At 39.2% G+C, this 22,857-nt stretch overlaps 1 protein-coding gene across 9 annotated transcripts in view; it reads left to right on the top strand.

Annotated features, from left to right (window-relative positions):
* Positions 1–3,563: 3,563 nt before the first annotated feature.
* The window catches only part of SMYD3 (SET and MYND domain containing 3), a gene marked incomplete at its 5' end in the record, with an annotated part of 364,396 nt that continues 345,102 nt past the window's right edge, over positions 3,564–22,857 (top strand). For 7 of the 9 annotated variants that reach the window (XR_014562537.1, XR_014562538.1, XR_014562539.1 and 4 more), the window contains one exon: positions 3,564–3,808. Coding sequence is in view for 3 of the 9 variants with exons in the window: in XM_083732615.1 (XP_083588741.1) it covers positions 3,564–3,808 (245 nt within the window). Of the gene's footprint in view, positions 3,809–19,154; positions 19,202–22,857 lie in introns of those variants that run through there. The other 2 variants (XM_083732617.1, XM_083732616.1) reach the window with 2 other exon arrangements.

Here is a 22,857-nt window from a genome sequence, read left to right as displayed (position 1 = left end):
ATGATGATGATGATGATGATGAAATTTATTATTATTAGATTCACTAGTACGTCCTAGGGTGAGTTACAGTAATTTAAAAGTAGTTGAACTCCTGTTTTGTTTCTTTAAAATGTGTTGGATTCAGAGAAAAGCTGCAATTCTGCAAAGTACTTACCTGAATTCAGTGATGACTTACTTCTGAGTAGACATGTACAGAACTGCATTGTAAGTTAGCTGCACTTAAGTTTCATTTGATTTCAGTGGGAATTAACAACAGTCCAATTATACCTGCTCTGAAGTAAGTCTAATGTCAGTGGAGCTTACTCCCAAGTAAGTAGGGGTAGTATTGCAGCTTAAGTCATTACTAACTTTTCACATTTATCGAGATGCAATTAATGAAGACTGCAGTTCTGTGCTCTTACTTGGGAATAAGCAACACTGAAAACTATGAGCTTCCTTTTGAGTATTATGATTATTTACTTGTTGCATTGTACAAAATGTTTGTCTCAAAGCAACTTACATTTTTAGAAAACCCCCAATATTAAAATATATCAAAAAAATTAAAACATCTAAAAGTACTCATGCAGCAAGTACACATATATAGGATTGTGATATTAATCTGAACCCTACCAATAATTCCTTTCCAACTTTTCCCAAGTGCCCAAGCCAGTTTACAGCGTTATATAAGTAACATTATGTAAACCACTAACAGGCAAAGCAATCCTTAATGTGTGGGACAACTAATATGCTAGATCAATGCTTCAGAAATAAAATACACTGAAACATATTTGCGTGGGGTGGGGGCAGGAAGGAAGGAAGGAAGAGGCAGGCGGTGTGCTGATAAAAACAATTATAGCCCTAATACAGGGAACATGCTGAAAATATTTTGAAAACTACTGCTGAACATCAAGAAACGGGACATAGATAACTGGCCTTTTAAATTGTGTGTTGGACCCTGACTTTCAGTGGCCCACATTAGTAATACCACAACCATTTTCTTGTTTTTTAAGATCAGGAGAAAGATTGGGGGTGGCAGAAGGATGGTAGAATTATCCATTACAATACACATCAAGTTCTTCCAGTCAACATGGTTGGAAAAATCTAATCTTAATTTAACAACCCGGTAAAAGTGCTCAGAAAACTTTTGATGTCTGACTGTTGCATTATTTAAGGAGGGACAATTTTTCCTTTGAGAATAAGGAGTCATATTGCATTGCAAAGTAGAATCGGTTACCTGTAGCAAACACTATTCTTAGCAACATGATCTCATTTGACAACGATACAATGTCATGCTAGTAAGTCACAAAGAACACTGTACAGGAGCAACATTATACAACTATCCTAGAAGGTCAGATAATAATCTAAAACACTATCTTCATTGGGCAGAGGGCTTTATTAATGGAAGTATGCAGAGCCTGAAATTATATAACAAAAAGGTCTTGAAGTAGGCTGTTGAAACATTTGTATTGTTTTACCTGTAGATGTTTAAACAACTATATTAAAATCCAGAGATGAATTAAGGTGTTCATTAAAAAAAGCAAATAATATATCTTAGCACTTACACTATTTTAAATAAATCCACTTTTGTAGAGTATCTCTTTAGTTTCACTCTGCATATTAATATTTGAATCAAAGTGAAAGCAGGAAATAGCTAAGGAATCTGAGAAATTGTGTTGTTGTGCCACCTGCCTGTCATTTGGAATGTGTCCTAGTTTACAGTCTTTCTAGGCAAAGGACACTCTCTAACAAAATTTATATATTACTTGACTGTAAAGATAAAAATAAAATAGCTACTAATGTAAGCATTAGCCATGTTGTGCTGTTTCCAGGACAAATGCAAACTGTAGGTCACAACAATCCAAAACAAGATAACATTGCATTTTCCATTTGTAAGCAAAAGATGGTAAGATGATTTTTTTAAAAAAAATCTTTTATTTTATTTTTATCCTATTGTCCCACCCCAGGAGCTCAGAGCTCCTACATTTTATTCTCATAACAACCAATAAGGTAAACTAAGCTGTGATGTTACAATCCGAAAGTCACTCATTCTTTGATGCCTTTTCAGTGCAGTTTGTGGCTGAGTGAAGAGCTGAATGTATGCCCAAGTTCTAAATCTAACATTCTAGTTGCTGCACCACACTGAGTTTCAGTTGAGGGCACACTTCACACCATTCTCATGTGTATCTTCAAACCTGTGTTCATGTGTCTCCAAAATACTTCTTTTCCAAATTATATTTGATATGCACAAGTTCCTCAAGCCCAGGATTGGGGTACTCAGTTCTGTGGCAGACCACGTGTTTTGCATGCATGGAGTTTTGGGTTCAGTCTCTGGTATCTTGGCCCAAGGTAGCAGAAAACAGCATTCAAATTGCAAGTAAGCCAAACACATAATAGTAATTTATTTGTATTTTAAAAATACTTTTAATCTTAATAATCTGGATTGCTGGTATTAAAGGGGTTGGCAAATTGCCCTTCTTGAAGAGATATCTCCTACGTATACGTATCTAAAGGGCAGAGCTCAAATTTGACCTATGGCACTTTTTTGACCTATGACACTTGGTAACTCAATGCCATCACTATATACAAATGTCTGGATCATTTAAGACTATAGAACTTTTATTCTCAGTATGATGGAACTCACTGGTGAAGAATACAGTACTTTTTTTAAAAAATAATCTTATTTGTAAAGGGAATCTTTGTACGAGTTAATAATTTATTATCCTGTTAGAGCTCATCTGTATCTTTGTACTTCTGCCCTTCCAGGGCTGTGACACTTTACTGTTTCAATTTTTGATTTCTGTCTTTCTTTTGTGCTTTGTTATGTTGCAAGACTCTTTTCTGTCCTGCCCCCTCCCCTCCTGCAACAGACCCACCAGGGAAGAAGGGGTGAATGAAGATCTACAGCAGGAAGAAGGGTGGGAGACCAGCAGCTCCTCTTATTCCTGAATAGGCCACTGTAGATGTGGCACTGGGGAGGGCTGCCAAGGAAGTGGCAGATCTGGCCTCCAAGAAGCACGTGGCAGCAGCTGAGGTGGCAGCAGTGGGTGATACATTTATTGGAGGCTGGATGTGCTGCCTTCCGTCACCTGAGGCAGTAATTCACCTTGCCTCATTAGTGGGCCAACCCTCATTAGTCCTAGCCCCACATTAATTCAGTATGTCTTACTTATGAGATGATGTTGGTTATGGTTGTGCTGTGACACAGATCTGTAAATGGTGATTGTCATAGTAGCTGTGGACAAATATCTTAAGGTAGTGGGCAGCTTAAATCTGATTTTGCAATCCGATACCGAGTATGTTTACTAGGAAGTAATCCCCATTGATTTGATGAGGTTTATCTCCATGTTTCGGATTGCAGCCCTAAATTGGGAAATTATTCCCAATGTGATTCTGGAAGAGCCTAGCCTCCTACAGACGGTGCAAGATATCATTCTAATTGCCCTTTTTCTTATTTAAAACCCACATCCCCGAGTGTCTAAACCCGGTTTTTTGGGGGGAGGGGTGCACATGCGCTTCCCATCTTGTAGCTTGACGCCGCGCGGTGTGGGCACCCTGAAGCCGGGCGCCTCTTGCCCGTACCAAAGATGGTTCCGGCGGCGACACGAGTGGCGTCACGTGGGGCCAGAGGCGGGAAGGGCCCTGTGGGCCCGGGCGCCTCTCTTCGCTCTGTGCAAGCGGCGATGGAGAAGTTTGCCAGCCCGGGCAAAGGCAACGGCCTGCGCTCCTCGAAGGCGGTGAAGCCGGGAGAGCTGCTGTACCGCGCGGAGCCCTTCGCTTACACCGTCAGCAAGAAGCGCCTGGGAGGCGTGTGCGAGCGCTGCCTGCGCAGGTATTGGCTGGGCTTCCCGAGCTCCGCGTCCCTCTCTGCCTTCTTTGGCTGGGCGGCGCTGCCGTGCTGCGAACATTTGCGTAGCGCAAGGCATGGTATTCATGCGCCGCAGCTCCCTTCCAGCACCGCCTTTCCTTGCTGCGGCTGTGGAGTCTCTTGCCCGTCAACACAGCAGGCAAAGGCGAATTGGCTGGAAGTGGGTGGGGCGGGAAAAGTGGTCCTGGCAACGCTGTGAAGTGTAGCTGCTGTCTCTGGGTGGACTTATCCGGCCCTCTATTACTACTACTACTACTATTACTACTATTAGAATTTATATACCGCCCTATACCCAGAGGTCTCAGGGCAGTTCACAGAATACAATCAAAATATAAAAACCAATGCTTCAATGCTTCTTAAATTAAATTTTTAATGAAATGTACAAGACTGCTGATGTTTTAAGAACTGCACAGAAGTCTTCTTGCTTTGGATACACTTCTAAGTTACCAGTGAACTAATAAATTCACTGGTAATTTCTTTTGAGCAATATTTTTTAATGGTACAATCTGCTAGCAAGGCAATATTGCAATGTATACAGCTTTTGGCTGTTAAAACACCAACTTGGAATGTAAGGAAATAATTTAAAAATGGGAAATCTTTAAATATTAATTCTCAAATATTTTATGATGATTTCAGAAATATGGGAGAGAATAGTTATTTACTATATACTGTTCCTTAGTATAGGTCATAAACAGAAGTGGTCCTGGTAACACTGTGAAGTGTAGCTGCTGTCTCTGGGTAGACTTAAACCTGGCGCAGTATTACTTCTACTACTACTACTATTTGAATTTATATACTGTCCTAAACCCAGAGGTCTCAGGGCAGTTCATAGAATAAAATCAAAATATAAAACCACAAAATACATAAATTAAAAAGCAACAACCACCCAATAACCCCTGCCCCCCAAAAAACCACCAACCACATTTTAAAAGGACACGTAGGATGTCAATCAAATCCACCAAAGGCCTGGTTAAAAAGGAACTTTATGCCTCATGCATAGACTGAGGCGGCCGCCTGGTATTGGAAACTTGCCACAGCCACTGAGACAGTAGTCATCCTCCTCATCGGGTGGGTTTGCATTTTGGCCAGATAGGCACAAATTTAAGACCAATCTGTGCGCCCTGTAAGTTGGACTTCAGCTCTCATCAGCCCCAGAACAGCCAGTGGTCAGGGATTATGGGAACTGTATCCCAAGGATATGAAAGGCCAAAGGGTAACCACCCTTATTTTTAAGATGTGATGATGAAACAATGGGCCTCTCCTTACAAGATTATTCAGCACTTGATGGCTTGTGGCAGGATGCTGGAAGTGACTCAAGTGATGGAAGAGTGTGAGGTGATATGAAAGTGCTCTTGTGTGGTGTTAGATTTGTGATGGCATGTTTATACACGCAAGCTATGACTTGAAACATGCAAGTGTTTCATCCTATGATTTTTGAAGAAGTGATTTCGTAGCTTCGCCAAAGCTTGCCCTCCACTTCCCTCTCTATTCCTTTTGAGTCATACTGCATAGCGAGCCTGCAGGTAAGGGACTGTCTGTAATCCCTTAATAGCTGTACAGTGCTTAGAAGAAGTTAGGCATTTCATAGATGTTAAATAATAATGTCTTTCACACCTGTTGGGAATGGTGGAATGAAAGGGCAGTGCAGATTCTGAGGGGAAAAGCTCACCCGCACATATGCAAGTTGTGGAGGTAAATGCCACAAGATTGTTCATTAGCTAAAATTTCAATTGGAGTACCACCAAAAGGGCCATGCTAGTTTATTTCGGCATTGTCACTGACTAGCACTGACTGGTCTTTCCCAATGACATTTGGCAGGTGTCTCCTATTTGTTTTGTAGCCAAATGTGTAACCACAAGTTGTTCATAATTTGAAAAGCATTTTTTTTGGTCACTCAAATCTCTGTTCATATTTCAGCCATTCAGATAGTTTCACTGGTGATTTCCCCACTGCCCCCATTTCTCCACATTTGCATTATTCTCTTCCTGTTGTTATTTCCCTGCTGTTTACTGTGTCTTTCTTGCTGTAATAAGCTAAATGGTCTCAAATTTTTAGGTCAGACTCAAATTTATTTACCTTTACCACAGTTGTTCCAGATGACGGACCAGATGCCAGATATTGAGTTAGACTGATGTATCCATAAGTTTTATTATTTTGGCTATAAGATTATTGACTAGGATTTTGTAGACTTGGAATAGCATCATTAGACATAAACTTTTGTGGCTTTGTGTTTTTGTTTCTTATAACAAATCTCCAATAGGTGGCAGTACATGAACACAAAAGGTCTATTTGTTAATACATAAAAAAAGACTTAAGCCTCTAGTTTTTAACTGCATGAATAGTCACAATGAATGCTATGTCCTGACCATACTACAGTATGACTAGTTGGTCTGCAAGGTCAGGGGAAGATTAAGATTGGGCATAAAGCTCTCTGTCACCACATTGAAAGGGATAGGCACTCATACTTAACCATTTGCTCATAGCCACCTAGTGATTGTGGTGAAATGATTTCCTTTAAAATATTGCATGATTCAGTATCACAAAAGGGTAAAATGTTTGTTTCTAGAGCTACTCTTAACTATTGAGTGGTGATAGGCTTTCTTAAAAAAAAAAGTTTAAAATCTAACAACTGATATGTAAGACAATGTAACAATGTTGCTATTTGCATAGGAAATGTTTTCAAAATAAAGGTGAGTTTCACAGCCTAAAAGACATAAACTGAGCTTGCCATTTTCTCATGTAAAATAAAAAAGTGGAATCTCTATACTCGATAAATATTAATATGTGCCAAAGGAAAATCCTCAACACATAAGGGAGTGGGGGACAAGAGGAAATGGCAGTAACTTAGCAAATTAGCACACACTCAGTGCTTCATTTATTTTTCTTTAAGGGTAAATTTTTATTTTTTCAAATTCATAATGAAAATAAGTGCTGCGAGGGAAAAATAGATATTAAAATATGGATAATAGCTGATGTAATATGCAGTTGCAAATTAGTTTCCATTTATTGTTCTGAAGGTAAAAGGGGGGTATTTTATGCAAGATCCCTGGAAGTTTTGTATTATATTACATTATTGTAACTGTACATATATAAAAATGATATTAGTTTTTGTGGCCTAGAAAAAAATATTCTACTTATTTTGAATATTTATCTCTAATGTTTAACATATTATGTTACACATCTTGCATGGAAAACCTGTCTCAGCTTTAAGGAAGTTTTCTTAAAGGACAAAATAATTATGGGAGTTCCACATTGGTTTCCATCTTCAGATCTTTTCAGGGGATTTTCAAAATCACTTGTGGTATGATTTGAATTTGTACTATTTAAATAAAAATGTTAACAATTCCAGTGTAGGTTCACATGAAGTAGCATCCTGGCTAATGTTTGGAACGTTTCTGAGAATTGTTTCAGATTTTGGAGCAGACTGGAAGCCAAAATTCCATCCACTTCCTGTCCCCTTGCTGCTGCCTTAATCTGAAGTAGACCTTTTGCATCTCCCCTCCACCTCATTCCCCAGAGCTGTATGAACTCTCAATGCAGTCAGCTTTCCCAGTGAGTTAGATATGAATGTTCTTTTACAGACATGGCTGAAAAGCATAGGGAAATAAATAAATTGTCCAGTAGACCTTAGAGATCAACTAAGTTTGTTCTGCGTATACCCAGAACAAATTTAGTTGACCTTTAAGGTGCTACTGGACTAATATTTATTTTATTTATTTATTTCGACTGTGTCAGGCCAACATGGCTACCTACCTGTATCTAGAAGCATAGGGAAAGTAAGACATGAGGCCCTTTGTGTGCTAACTTAATCTAGTCTGATTGTAGAAGAGACCAAGGATTGTGCTAGGAAGAAAGGGTAGTTTTCAGGTGCAGATTATATTAGGTATATTAGGTATAGATTTCCTGGACACATGCAATGTAAGGTAAATCAAGGAATCAAATGCAATAAATTTATATAACAAACATTCTGAGTTGGGCTATAAGGAGTAATTGGTGGATCAATTAAAGCACTATTTGTTTAGATGGGAGCTTAAGCACATATCTTTTAGTTTTGTGGTACGTTGTAATGGTAAGGAGCAGAGTTTTTGTAATGTCTGGAGTCTAACATTACCTGATTTCATATTTGCTTCTGTTGTGAATTTTCATTTATCTTCACAGTTGGGGAGTCTTTTCATTATAGTTTTGATGTATTTATTTTTATCCTTAAATATATTTTCCATGGCTTAAACGCCTCCTGTTTCAGTAACGGTCCTTTAGCAATTTCAATGCTAACAATGGCCTTTTCAAAACATGTGTTCCTATTTATAATCTCTCTTCCTCTTATCGTTCTGACCCATGCCTCTCCTGCTGTCAATTAATTTTGTTCTTGTTTGTATCACACACCCAGTTGTATCATGTCCTTGCTTTCAAAGTCCTACATTATTCAGAGTCTCTTTACATCTTGGATAGGATATCTTTATGCTTTGTTTTGATTTATAATCTGCCTGGAGTATAAATATTCTTCGCAACAATTTTCTGAAAATTGGTGTATATTACAAATTGTGATTCGGGATATGCCTGAATGAAGAGGATTTGCTTATAGACAGCATGTTGTAGTTTAGATTCCATAGCTAATAAGGATAGGTTTGAGTCACTTTTGTAGTTATAAATGCACATAAACAGCCAGAGCGTGTTATATCTCAGACTGATAGATAGCCGAAAGCTCGCTGTAATAGCTCCATTCTATATTACAGAACAAGGCTATCTCTAACTTCCAAGATTGGTTCTTTTATATGTTGTGAGCCTTGGATCAATACAGCCAGTTATAGTAAAGTGTAATTTCCTCCCTACGCATAGCATGATGGAATATTTTTTTCCATTAAAGTCAACAAGTAGTGGTTTCTCTTTACTCCTTAATCTCTACTATATGTATAATCAGTTCTGGCAGAGCTATACTTCAGTTTATATAGAGTGTAAAATCTTCTACCATAAGTAGGCTAAGCTTTTAACAGTCCTTTAAGAGAAGTTATAAGGATATGGGAAATCGGTTCATGATTGAAAGTCAACAGGGGATATGATGGTATTGCATAAGATGTGGTTTGCTCCCATTTCCTGCTATAAGCAGAGGTGGCTGTTACTCTAATGCAGGTGAGGCAACTCCTTTGCTAGGAAGTTCCAATAAATTTGGTGGGACTTTTGAGTAATTGTTTTCAGAATCAGTCTTGTGTCTCCTTGCAGTACTCAGACCTTTCTGACCTAGGTTTGTTATGGAGCTGTCCACTTGATTGGAAGTGGGGGTGGCTGACAGTTGCCTTGCCTTGGGTAAGTGGATCCCTTTTGCAGTGGCTAAAGCCTCATCCTTTGCATGGTTCTGCAGTCTAGGTCATCTGTGTACAGTACACATTGGTTTGTAACTGGTATTCCCTCCACAAGACTTGCATCAAGTTCAAGCTTCATAAAACCCTGGTGGCCCATTCTCCCTTGCAATGTAAAAAGGTAAAGGGACCCCTAACCATTAGGTCCAGTTGTGACCGACTCTGGGGTTGCGGCGCTCATCTCGCTTTATTGGCCGAGGAAGCTGGCGTACAGCTTTCGGGTCATGTGGCCAGCATGACTAAGCCGCTTCTGGCAAACCAGAGCAGTGCGCAAAAACGCTGTTTACCTTCCCGCTGGAGTGGTACCTATTTATCTACTTGCACTTTGACGTGCTTTCGAACTACTAGGTTGGCAGGAGCAGGGACTGAGGAACGGGAGCTCACCCCATGTACTCCTGGATAAAAACCTTGCCAGTCTCTCTTTCACTGAAACATCTTCTCTCCAGCTTCTTTGACCCACGTTAGCATTCTGCACTCAAGCATACCTTACAAACACAGGCCTGAAACTGTACAGAGGAAATGTGAGTGGATACCAGAGGAATGTTTTGAGGGAAATCCCTCCTATTCTTTCTCTGATACAAATCGCTCTCTCCTCAAGGCACTTTGCAAAGGAAGAAGGGGCAGTTGGGGATTCATTACATCCAGCTTGGTTTGCCCTTAAGAATCTTTGTTAGCTTGATGGAAATAGGGAATTTATTTTACTACAATATTTGGATGATACCTTTCAGGAGGGAAATCTTCTGTTCCCTGACGATCTGCCTGGAGGTGTTTTCAGAAGTGGCTTTGAGTCCTGTCTGTTAAGACAGGGCACTCCAACTTTTCATACCAACTGGCCACAAGAGTACATTGACATGGAACCCATGAGCTGCACAATACCTTGTCGTGGTCTGGGGGGGGGGGGAGCCAAAATCTGACACCTCTCCAGCCCTGTGCTGCCTTCGCAAAGCTGGTTAAGCGAGGCTCATAGCTTTGGAAAGGAAGCACAAAGCTCTGGCAGGGTCCTAGAGCCCTTTTACCTCCTCCCCAAAGCTGGGAAAGCACTAGTTAGACTTTGGGAAGGAGCTTCTGTACCTGAGCTACATCCACCACATCAGAGGTGGGAAACTTTTTTCAGCCTGAGAGCTTCATCTCCTCCTGGGTCATTCCAGGGGCAGAGACAGAGGCAATAATGGGTGGGGCAACAAATGTAATTTTTACTTTTGTACAGTACTCTCTCAGTTCTCTATCCTCCATCCTGGAGAACAAGAGGAGTTGTCAAAGTTCAAGGACACGTTCTAGCAGGGCAAAAACACTCCAGGAATGTGAAAGTGTGTGGCCTGGGGAAGAGTGCCAGGGGCCAGATAGAGTGCTCTGAAGGGAGGCATTCAGCTCCTGAGCTTGAGGTTCCTGCCCGCCCTTGCACTGTATCCATGGATGTTGCATGTAGATCTGAAATACTGGAGGGTGATCATATGAATTAATGCATCTCTCTACAACAAAGAACTCATTTTTCAAAAGACAAACCCTGTGTATATAGAAAGGCGGCATGCTGAGGTTAGTGCTCTTCTTCCTGACATCCAGTTTCTTGTCTCCTACCTACCTAAGGTGAAAGTAAGGTTGATTTGGAGAAGAAACAGCACCACCTCATTCACTGCAGCAGCTGTTCTGGAAAACCTTGCCCCATGAGGTTCATTCAGCCTTTCGCCAGCTTTAGAATTTTTATTTTTATCTTTTCCAGCCAGCTTTTCATTTGTCATGCTGATCTGGTTTTAATAGGAAACAATGTTTTATCTGATGTGCTTGACCTTGTCAAGTTTGTTTGCTGATCTGCTTTTAATATGTTATGGATATATGTTGTTTTTGTATTGTTGATATTTTTATCTGTTGATTTTAATTGGTGCAATACACGTGTGTTAGAAAGGCAGGCTATCAGTTCTTCTGTACCTAAATAAACAAATGGTCAATTATTTTGATCTGAAATGTTTGATCTGTAGAGTGGCACAGTTTAATGGAAAATTAATCTGACACAGTATTATTGCAGGTCTAAGAAAAACGTTTGAAAAGACAGTATTTTATAAACCCTAAGTTGGGGTGGCCAATGAGGTGCCCTCCAGATGTTGTTGGACTACAACTCCCATCAGCTAGTGGTCAGGAACTATAGTACAAAACATCTGAAGGTCACGATGTTGGCTACCCCTGCTATATTTAAATGTGCATTTACACAATTCCACATGTTGAGCAAAACAGTGGTCCTGAAAGCAGACTGGCTGTTTCTTTAAATTAAAATACCTATTTCCCAGCTGCAACAGGTTTTGCTGCTAAAATGGGAGAATATCCAAAGAATCAGAACTAGCGTTTTGTCTGCGACAAAAATACAGCCAGTTCAATTGTTTGTCGAAGATAATTTTTATGGTAGAAATTAAGACCTCAGTCAAGCTTAGTGCTGGTGTTTTGCCTGATCCCCTTAGTATTCCACCTGGAATTGCCAGGTAAGCATTTGGGAGGGAGACAACACAGATAATACAGGAGAAGGTCAGAGCCAGACTGGCTCACTCCTGAAGGACAAATTAAGCTCACAGTGAGGGAATGGTGCCTGGCAGATTGTCAAATGTTTGATGATGTAGCTTTTTGGCTAATAGCTGTCCATTCAAACAGTTTGGATATTGCAAGTAGATGGCTTGCGAGCTCCCACGAAAGGTTTTATTTCCTTGGCAGTCATTTTGATTGAATTACCCTAAGTATTTGCTGTGGATAATCCCTTGTTTTATGTCTTGATAAGCCAATGCTGCTTAAATTAAATTTTTAATGAAACATGTCGAAGATTGCTGATGTTTTAAGAACTGCACAGAAGTCTCCTTGCTTTGGATACACTAATAAGTTCACTGGTAATTTCTTTTGAGCAATATTTTTTAATGGTACAATGTGCTAGCAAGGCAATATTGTAACGTATACAGCTTTTGGCTGTTAAAATACCGACTTGGAATGTAAGGAAATAATTTAAAAATGGGAAATCTTTAAATATTAATTCTCTCTCTCTTTTTTTAATATTTTTATTGCTTTTGAGAAATACAGAAAAAAGAATAAAGAGTAGTTATGAGAAAATAGAATAGAAGAATAACAAATTTCCATATTCTTTTTCCATCCAATCTAAAGGACTTCCCCACATCCTCCAAACCCTGCGTTCCCTGTCTTATAAAGCATCAGCAATTTGTTAACTTATTTCAAAACTTATTGTATCATCCATTTTATCATGTTCCCTAATTTCAATTTTACTGTAACCCAATTCTTATATGCTTTGTATTAAACACAATAAAGTTGTTTCATTATTTTACCTCTAAATTCTTGTGTCTTAATTTTCATTTCATTAACTTACATTTGCTGAAGCTAGAGTTTCCTGAAAGGTGCATTTTTTAACATTCATACAGCTTATAGTGTTTTTTCAAATAGTCCTTAAACTTTTTCCAGTCCTCCTCAATTGTTTCTTCTCCCACGTCTCGGATTCTGCCAGTCATTTCAGCCAATTCCATATAGTCCATCAGCTGCGATTGCCATTCCTCCAGCGTGGGTAAATCTTGTGTCTTCCAATATTTTGCAATCAGGATCCTTGCTGCTGTGGTAGCATACATGAAAAAGGTTCTGTCCTTCTTAAGCACTCTCTGGTCCACCATGCCCAGAAGGAAGGCCTCTGGTTTCTTAGGTAAGGTAAATCTCAGTACCTTTTTTAGTTCATTATGGATCATTTCCCAGAAGGCCTTCACTTTCGGGCAGGTCCACCAGAGATGAAAGAATGTCCCTTCCGCCTCTCCACATTTCCAACATTTGTTGTCAGACAGATGATATATCTTAGCTAGCTTGACTGGGGTCATGTACCACCGGTATACCATTTTCATAATATTTTCCTTCAAGGCAGTGCATGCCGTAAATTTCAAACCGGTGTTCCATAACCTTTCCCAGTCTACAAACATAATGTTATGCCCCACATCCTGAGCCCATTTTATCATAGCGGATTTAACTGTCTCGTCCTGTGTATTCCACTTAAGCAGCAAGTTATACATTCTCGAAAGTATTTTACTTTTTGGCTCTAACAATTCAGTCTCTAGTTTCGATTTTTCCACCTGGAATCCAGCTTTTTTATCTATTTTAAATACCTCTTGAATTTGCGCATAGTGCAGCCAGTCTCGTACCTTAGTTTTCAATTTCTCCAAGCTTAGCAACCTCCAATTGTCTCCAATTTTTTCAATTATTTCCCAATATTTAGGCCAATGGGCCTCCATGTTAAGTCTCTTATGTGCCTTGGCCTCCACCGGTGAGAGCCACCTCGGAGTCTTACTCTCCAATAAGTCTTTGTATTTTATCCAGACCCTCCAAATTGCTCTTCTGACAATATGGTTTTTAAACAATTTGTGCACTTTAACCTTGTCATACCACAAATATGCATGCCACCCAAACGCATTGTTAAACCCTTCCAGATCTAGGACGTCAGTGTTCTCCAATAAAATCCAATCTTTCAACCAGCAGAAGGCTGCAGATTCATAATATAACCTCAAGTCCCGCAGGGCAAATCCCCCTCTTTCTTTCGCATCGGTTAATATTTTAAACTTTATTCGGGGCTTTTTGCCCTGCCAAACAAACTTAGAAATATCCTTCTGCCACTTTCCAAAACATTCCACCTTGTCCACGATCTGTAGGGCCTGAAACAAAAATAACATTTTCGGCAATACATTCATCTTTACAGCAGCTATTTGGCCTAACAAGGAAAGTTTCAATCTTGACCATGTTTCCAAATCTCTTTTGATTTCTGACCAACATTTCTCATAGTTATCTTTAAACAAATTCAAGTTTTTGGAGGTCAGGTACACCCCTAGGTATTTTACTTTTTTAACCACATTCAACTCCGTTTCTTTAGAGAACTCATCTGTTTCTGTAACTGTCAAATTTTTTGCTAAAACCTTAGTTTTTTGCTTGTTCAACTTGAATCCCGCCACCCGACCAAAGTCAGAAATTAATTCTAGCACTCTTTTAGTACTGGAGACTGGTTCCTGAAGTGTTAATACCAAGTCATCTGCAAATGCTTTCATTTTATATTGTTTCACTCCGACCTCAATTCCCTGAACCGACCGGTCCTTTCTAATCATGTTTAGCAACACCTCCAGAACTGAGATGAACAATAGGGGGGATAGAGGGCACCCCTGACGTGTCCCTTTTTCAATTTTAAACTCCTCTGTCACCACATTGTTTACTATCAATTTAGCCTTTTGTTCTGAATATATTGCTTCTATTCCATTTTCAAACCCCCGCCCCACTCCCATCCCTTCCAAATTTTTCTTCATAAACATCCAAGAAATATTATCAAAGGCCTTCTCTGCATCAATAAAAATTAAAACCGCTCTGGTATTAAGATTTGTTTGTAGAAGTTCCAAAATGTCAATAATGTTTCTTGTGTTATCAAACAAATGCCTACCAGGGAGAAAGCCGGCCTGGTCCTTATGAATCACTTCATTTAGTACTTTTTTAAATCTACTTGCCAAAATATCTGCAAAAATTTTATAATCCACATTTAGGAGTGAAATGGGGCGGTAATTCTTAAGTTGAGTCTTTTCAGTTTCTAATTTAGGTATCAATGTGATGAAAGCTTCTTTCCACGTTTCCGGTGCCTTCCTTCCCTCCATTATCTGGTTGCAAACCTCCATCAAAGGTTGTATCAAATAGTCCTTTAAAACTTTATAATATTTGGAGGTTAGACCGTCAGGGCCTGGAGACTTGCCAAGTTGAAGGTTTTGAATGGCACTTTCAATTTCTTGCTGTGTAATGTTACAGTTCAGGTTTGTTCTCATTTCCAGGGGTATTTTTTGTAATCCATTAGTTTTAAGAAATTGATCCACCTCGGAAGCTTTTTGCGGCCCTTGTGAATAGAGTTCTTTGAAGTACCTCTGGAAGCACTTTCTAATTTCCTCGGGTTTCTGAACCATTCTCCCTTCAATCTCTAGATTTGTAACTGTATTAAGCTTTTGTCTCTTTTTCAACTGCCAGGCTAGCAGTTTCCCACACTTATTCGCCGATTCGAAGGATCTTTGTTTCATTTGTTTAATTTTCCATTCCACCTCCTGATTTATCAATTTTGAATATTGCGCCTGGAAAAATTTCACTTCTCTTAGCACATCCTTCGACTTAGGCCTAGATCTTAATTTTTTCTCTCCTTCTCTTATTTTCTCCAATATCTTCTCCTTCTTTTCATTCCAGAGCCTTTTCTTAATCGTGTTTTGTTGTATTAGAAACCCTCTCATAACTGCCTTACTTGCGTCCCAGATTGTTCTTTTTTCCACGGTGGTATTCAAATTTATCTCAAAATAGTCCTTTAAAGTTTTTTGGGCCTTCTTCACAATCTCCTGATCTCTTAATAAAGTGTCATTCATTTTCCATCTAAAGGAACCGGTTGTATTAAGTCTCAATTCCACTTTCAAAGCATTATGGTCGGAGCAGGTTTTTGGGCAGATTTCCACTTTTCTAGTCTTAGGTGCCAGTCCTCTAGTTGTCCAAATTTGGTCGATTCGTGTCCATGTCAGATGAGCTTCAGAAAAGAAAGTCCCTTCTTTCCCTAGAGGATTCTTAACCCTCCAAATGTCAACTAAGTCCATATTGTCTGTCATTTCAAAGAAAGTTTTAGGTAGTCTGCCGTCTTTCGATATGTTGACACTTTGTGACTTATCCATATTTACAGACACAACCCCATTCATATCACCCAGCATAATGATGTTACTATAGTCCAAGTAATCCAGCATAGTCTCATGCAGCTTCCTGAAAAATTCCGACTTTCCCTCATTTGGAGCATATATTCCTAATATCAAAATTTTTTCTCCTTGTGTCTGTATTTCAATCGCCAAAATTCGGCCATGTTCATCTTTAAATAAGAATTTCGGTGACAGGCTCTCCTTTGCGTATATCACCACTCCTCTCTTCTTAACTTTGTCCGAAGAAATAAATTCTTGGCCTAGTCTTTTATTGATTAACACTTTTCTATGGAGCCTTGTCACATGTGTTTCTTGTAGGCAGATAACGTCCAGTTGTTCCTTTTTCAAGATGTGAAAAACTTTTCTTCTTTTTTCCGGGGAATTTCCGCCATTTATGTTCCAACTAAGAAGCTGCAGAGACATCCTGAATCAATTGACGGGTTCTACAATGGGGTATCTAAGCTTCCCCCCGATCCCGGAGGAGGTAGTGCTGGTCCTGATCCAGGTGGTATAACTCTTGGAGGTGGTCCCGGTGGTGGTGGAGGCCAAGAAGCTGCAGCTCCTTTTTGCAGGTCCTCCTGCAAATTAAATATTAATTCTCAAATATTTTATGATGATTTCAGAAATATGGGCGAGAATAGTTATTTACTATATACTGTTCCTTAGTATAGGTAATAAACAATGATGTTAAATTACAGGAAGGTAGATTTCATTTACAATATTATCCTGAATGGTAAGAGTTGTTCAGCAGTGGACAGCTACTAGGGTATGCTACAAACCTCTTTTATTAGATGTGGGAAGATAAAATGAAGAGGCATTGGCTGAAGATATTTCCTCTGTGGGGGGGGGGTAAACTAAATGGTCTACCTGATATATTGTCAGCTGGTAAATGCTGGTCAACTTGTACTCAGTTTTGAAGTTTTCTAATTGTATAAGCAATTATTTCTTCTATCTAAACGTGGGGTGAATCTGGAGCTTACTTAATGCTGAAATCATTATTAATTATAAAAAAATGCACGTGAACCTTTTGGGAGAGGTTGAAATGCTGTCACTTCAGATTAATTATAGCGTCACAGGAGTTAGTAAGTGTCCCTGTTAATGTAATGTTTTTGCAGATCTATATAAAATTTGCTTCCCAATGTTTTGTCACATTTTTGCCTACAAGGGCCATATGTGTTAGCAGATGGGGGGGGCACATAGTCAGTGGATGTAGCTTGAGGTGGTGTGAAGCATGCTTCACTCACACACACACACACACACACACACACACACACACACTCACTCAGAGAGAGAGAGAGAGAGTGTACAGGCTTGTGGCCACCAAATATTGTTGCCCCTGCAAGCAACCCAGCCAGGGTTGATAGCAGTTGCTGTTCCACTACATTTGGAGGGCCACAAGTTCCTCAACCTTGATCTAGTGCATCTGAGAAACAGAACCCAGAAAACAGGACTGTGCAAGTACGTGCTGACTTAGTTCTTCAGTGCTCTGATAGTGTGTGGAGAAAGTTAAGGAGGCTGTCACCTGGAAGGGAGTTGAAAGAGGTTCAAACATGTTGCTTATTCCACCCACTAGGATCACCCAAAGACATTCCAATCAACACCATCGTGATGTTCCAGACTGCACGCTCTCATTATCTCCTACATATGTGGATGGTTGCCATCCATTCCTCTGAGGACTAGTAAGGAGATGAACTTGGGGACACTATTATTTGCAGGGGTGGAGTGTACATAAAACTGTATTGGGTGCAACTATCATATGCAATTGATCTGTGCTTCTCAACAAAGTTGGCTAGCTCAACAATATTTCAACAGACATATCCAGGTTCTTCTCTAGTGTCCTTATTCCCTTAGTAAGTTATTTTTGTTAGATTAAGGGCTTCAAGGCTTGCCCATGTGGAACAACTCTCCTGCAGGCTAATTAATTATTTCACTTCTAATTTTTTTTTATTTTTTGCCTTCCTTCACATATAAATTAATAATTATCATATCTGCCTGTACACACTCTTTATTGCTCATGTAAATATGGGTGCTGATAGTAGGTTTATTTAATATTCAGCCATGCATGTATGCATTTAGTTTTTAATTGTAAAAATAACTGGTAGTATGTTTTCATTAGAGAGCGGTAGACATTCATTCTTAATTGCAATAGTAAGCATTTTCCATAGTCATAAGTAAATTACAATTTAGTATCGGTTTTTTAAATTGGGATTTTTTCAGGCATTTTAAGCACTGGTCTATTTTCTGTTCCAAATGTGCAAAAGCTTAAAAAATAATAATACAGAATTGCTTGTGCTGAGTATGTCCCTGTGTCCCTTTTGCTATAAATTCTTTGAGGCATGAAATAGCCTGCCAGTTGTACGTTGCATTCGCACTTCGATAAATGGATATCAATTTATTGTAGCCACAAATTGTAATTAATGCATGATATCATTTCTCAGAATATTTGCTTCTAAGACAGTTTGATTTAATATGTTCAGTAATATGCTAGACTAAATTCCTCCCCCTCTCTTTTCAGTGGGGGTATGAATTATTTTCTTGCACCTTCTTTTATGGTAATTGATATGGAAACTTGCCTTGACTGGAGCCACATCAGACTAGGAGCCGAGGCATATGATAGTCACTGTAGAGCCAGGGCGGACTCCTGGTATCAGTTTAGTTGGAGTCTGTCTTCAGTGATCTTATGATGGGTAGTCAGAAGACACATGTTTAGCATATAACAAAAGAATAAAGGCAATAGCAAACTGCTATGCTATATAGCCCTCTGGAACTCTGGAAAGATTTCAGCAGGTGCTACTTCTCCTGCTTTGTTTTATCTGAACTTTTATGCTTGAGTCTTGGGGGGTCAGTGGTACAGCATTTCCCCTATATTGTACACTACATTTAGCAAGCAAGGAGCTGCACATTTGAATACTCCTCTACGGAAATATATCCTTACCCCTACAAAGAGAAAATGAACCTAATGTATTTCAGAGGAAAAGATTCAGCTTGGTCTCTCACTAATAATGGTATTTTTGTGTCCATCTATGTAGCGAGTTGTTTTCATCAGGGAGCTTTTAAATATACAACCCTATACCCCCCTGTTAATAATAGAGAGTGTGCCTATGGGGATATTCAGAGTGCGTTCCCCCTAACCACTGAGCAACTGCAGCCTCCCCTTTCTCCAGCCACTTAGAATTAAGAAGCTGGACTTGCACAGTAATGGCATATTTTCTGCACAGATGAAAGTCCCACAACCTCTCACTTCAGAAATTATTAGGAGGAGAGATGAGAGAGCCCGCTGTGAACCATCTAGCCTGGTGAGAAAAACCCATCTCTTCTGTACTGCATTTCAATCATGCCGTAGCTCATTGGACTTCAGTAAGACCGGAACAAGTAGTGTGGGATACCTTTAATTTTTTTTACCCATTAACATTAATGTTTTGCTCTGTGTCTGTGATATATTAAGTAATATTCAACTTATCATTTGTTTCCTGAATTGCTATTGCTATTGATTATATATTAGATTCATATGCTTTGAAGCAAACTGTTTTTCAGATGTTTTTTATTTTGAAAATTCATTGATGATGTCAGTGTCTTTTGGTCACAGTTCACTGTGGGAAAGTGGCACATGAATAAACTAGACTTAAATTTTAACAAACATTTCACCACCCTCCCCATCCACTCCTCATTTTCCTCTGGCAACTCTTCACAAAAAGCGCCATTTTTCTTTCCATAACTCTCTTTCCATTCTTGTTATAGGCAAGCTGCTTTTGCTTATTCCCTCACCCCACCCCTGTCTCATCCTAAATAATTGTGTCAACCGGAGCTCAGCCTAATACCGGGGTTGAGACCTGGAACATGGGATGAAAAGTACCTCTGAGCATGCACTTAGTACCATTTCCTTACCACTGAATCTGCAATCTTGTGTCTCCTCACATACTTAGAAACATGCCTAGCTATGCACTTTCAGTATAAGCATATATTGAATCTCTCCTAGTCCACTTCTGGTTGTCCAACACTTTTGTTCCAGCAACCAGAAAAAAAGTCTTAAAGCACCGCCACCATAACAATGCAATGAAAGAAGACATTTTTTAAAATGATATTTTAATTAGCACATAGATACAAGACTGAATAAAACAATTCCCTAACTCTTTATGCTTTCCATCCTCTTCCCACTTCAGCTTTTCATTGCAGCAACCAGCAATGGATTTGGGGAAAGCAGTGAATGTTAGTCAATATCACCCCATTTACATGTGATGCTAAGTTTTTGGGAAGGAAGGTTGATAAGGAAAAATAATCAAATGGATTTAGAAGAAAATGTTTTGCCCATTACTTGGTTTGCCTCAAATCATATTGCAAAAATTTATGTGAAAATCATAATGTTTGGTGTCAGAGTAACGATGTAGGACTCAAAAATATGAAGCTATGCAGACCAACTTGCTAAGCATGCCTGTACTAGGCTTTAGCTACCATTGGCATTTATAGTTCAACTCTCAAAAAAGTAGTTGCTTCCTGAAAATCATCTTCAAAGAGTCAGGTTTCTCCGGTTTGTTGTTATAAACACGGAATTTTATATTTCATTTGATAAAAGTATTTAAAAATATTTATTTATGTATGTCTATGTCTATTACTGTGGGCCTGTTGAAAAGTAGTTGTTCTGTAGCTGAAAAATTACCACTGAAAATACACCATTGTTTTGTGCCAATATAATGTAAGGTTGAAAACGGGTGTTGGAAATCAATTTGCAATTTGATGAGCTTTGACTACAAAACCCTGTACACTGATTACTTCTGATCTCAGTCTTTTGGGCAAGCATTCACATAAAATGTGACATAAACATTATGGGGAAAACATTAATTTGTATTCACTTTGTTGTAAAGAAAAGGCTGTTTTGCATAATTGTCTGATTGACAGTTCAGTCACATATAGAACTTTGAACTGTTATCTTACAAACATGCTAGATGTAAATAAATTGTGGTTTATTAGCTTTGTGCTGCCTACACTTGTGATGTTATTTAAGCTAGCATTTGGTAAGCATTGGAAATTGCTCAGGAAAATTCCATTACCTGAGTTAGCAGTGGATGCTTTCAATTTTGTTTGTTTGGTGCTTTAAATGATGGAAATTTATATAAAAAATTATATTAATTTATATTAAAAATACTCTCTAGAAATTCCTGTAAAGTGGCACTGGCTACCAAATTGTTTCTGGGCTTAAGACCAGGTGTTGATTATTATCTTGAACCCTATATGGTCCTATACACATAGGAATTTATTAACTTCTTTCTAGAATAAATCCAAGCATTCTCCTCCTACCTTCATTAATTGATAAACTCCTGGTACCTTTTCTCCTTCACTATAGCAGGAGGGGTGTGGTCTGATAGTGCTGCTTTTAGGAGCCACACTATGGGCAACTCCCCATTTAGGCAGCGTTCTCCAGGTATCTTCCCCCACTTCCAGGTTTCTGGCACGCAGTGCATATGTGCAGTCGTGCATGACTTGAACATGCATAAGCGGAGGGTATGCCTGTATAACAGGGGAGTTGGACCGCTGGTGAAGAGGCTGATGATGATGATAATAATAATAATAATAATAATAATAATAATAATAATAATAATAATAATTTATTATTTATACCCCGCCCATCTGGCTGGGCTTCCCCAGTCACGCTGGGCGGCTTCCAACCAAATATTAAAATACAGTAATACATCAAACATTAAAAGCTTCCCTAAACAGGGCTGCCTTCAGATATCTTCTAAAAGCTTGGTAGTTGTTGTTCTCTTTGACATCTGGTGGGAGGGTGTTCCACAGGGTGGGTGCCATTACCGAGAAGGCCCTCTGCCTGGTTCCCTGTAATTTGGCTTCTTGCAGTGAGGGAACCGCCAGAAGGCCCTCGGCGCTGGACCTCAGTCTCCGGGTAGAATGATGGGGGTGGAGATGCTCCTTCAGATATACTGGACCGAAGCCATTTAGGGCTTTAAAGGCCTAGCTGACATTTGCCCCTTTCCCCATTAAAAAGAAGTGATCAAGTGTAGATACTGATTCACATCATCGTGGCCTTTGGATCTTACAGCTGAATGGCTTGACTTTTATAAACTGTTTGCCAAGAGTAATACAAAGATTCTTGGTTAACATTATAGTGGGTGATGTAACTCATTTCATTTGCTCTTCAGTTCTAATGTTGAGTGGAATTTGGAAGTAGCCATAGCCATAGATCATAATTTTTATTTGTCTTCAGCTGACATTTAAAATATATTTCTCCATTAAACATGTAGTTTACAATGTCTAGGGCTAACGTGCAACATAGCTTGCTGTCTACACAGCCATAACATTTCTTCTCAAAGTGAACATGTACAGAATTTATTAATCTTATCAAAAAGCCTGAGAAGTGTATAACATGGAGTTATATCGTAATAATATGCTAGATAATAATATTCAATATACAGAATTTTCAGTTTTAAAAAATATGCAACTTCGTGTTCAGTGTAAGATAAATCTAAAATTTGGCCAGTAAAGGAATGAAATAAATAACGGGAGGTTTGAATAACCAGGGAGACATCGCCGTTGTAGAAGCTGAGTGTCTAGAAGGGAGACCATCAAACCATATGCAGACATACTTGCAAACAGGACCAGGAATGTTTTATTTTCATGCATGTTTGCCCCACATTTGCATTCAGATAACACATGTACTATCTACGTATGAATTCTGATATCCCCTTCCTCTTTGCTTCTTCATCCCCTTCCAGGTGGGTTGCTCACTCTCTTCCCTGCCCAAAGCACAGTTAATGAGTTTACCCCTCCCATTTTTTGTGCTTTGTGTGCTCTCTCTCACATATACACACCATTGTCTCTTTTTTAATGGAAAAGCAGCTCAGGGGAAAAGCAAAATGTGGTGACACAAGTCCCCAATCATTCAGCAATGTGCAGAGCCACTTCTGTCGGAAACTTCACAGAACGTGTTTGTTTCTAAGAAGCA

Source organism: Podarcis gaigeae (assembly GCF_964106915.1).
Source record: "Podarcis gaigeae genome assembly, chromosome: 3".
Taxonomy (NCBI): domain Eukaryota; kingdom Metazoa; phylum Chordata; class Lepidosauria; order Squamata; family Lacertidae; genus Podarcis; species Podarcis gaigeae.
The sequence above is the reverse complement of the archived record's forward strand: the minus strand, read 5'-3'. Positions and strand labels throughout refer to the sequence as shown.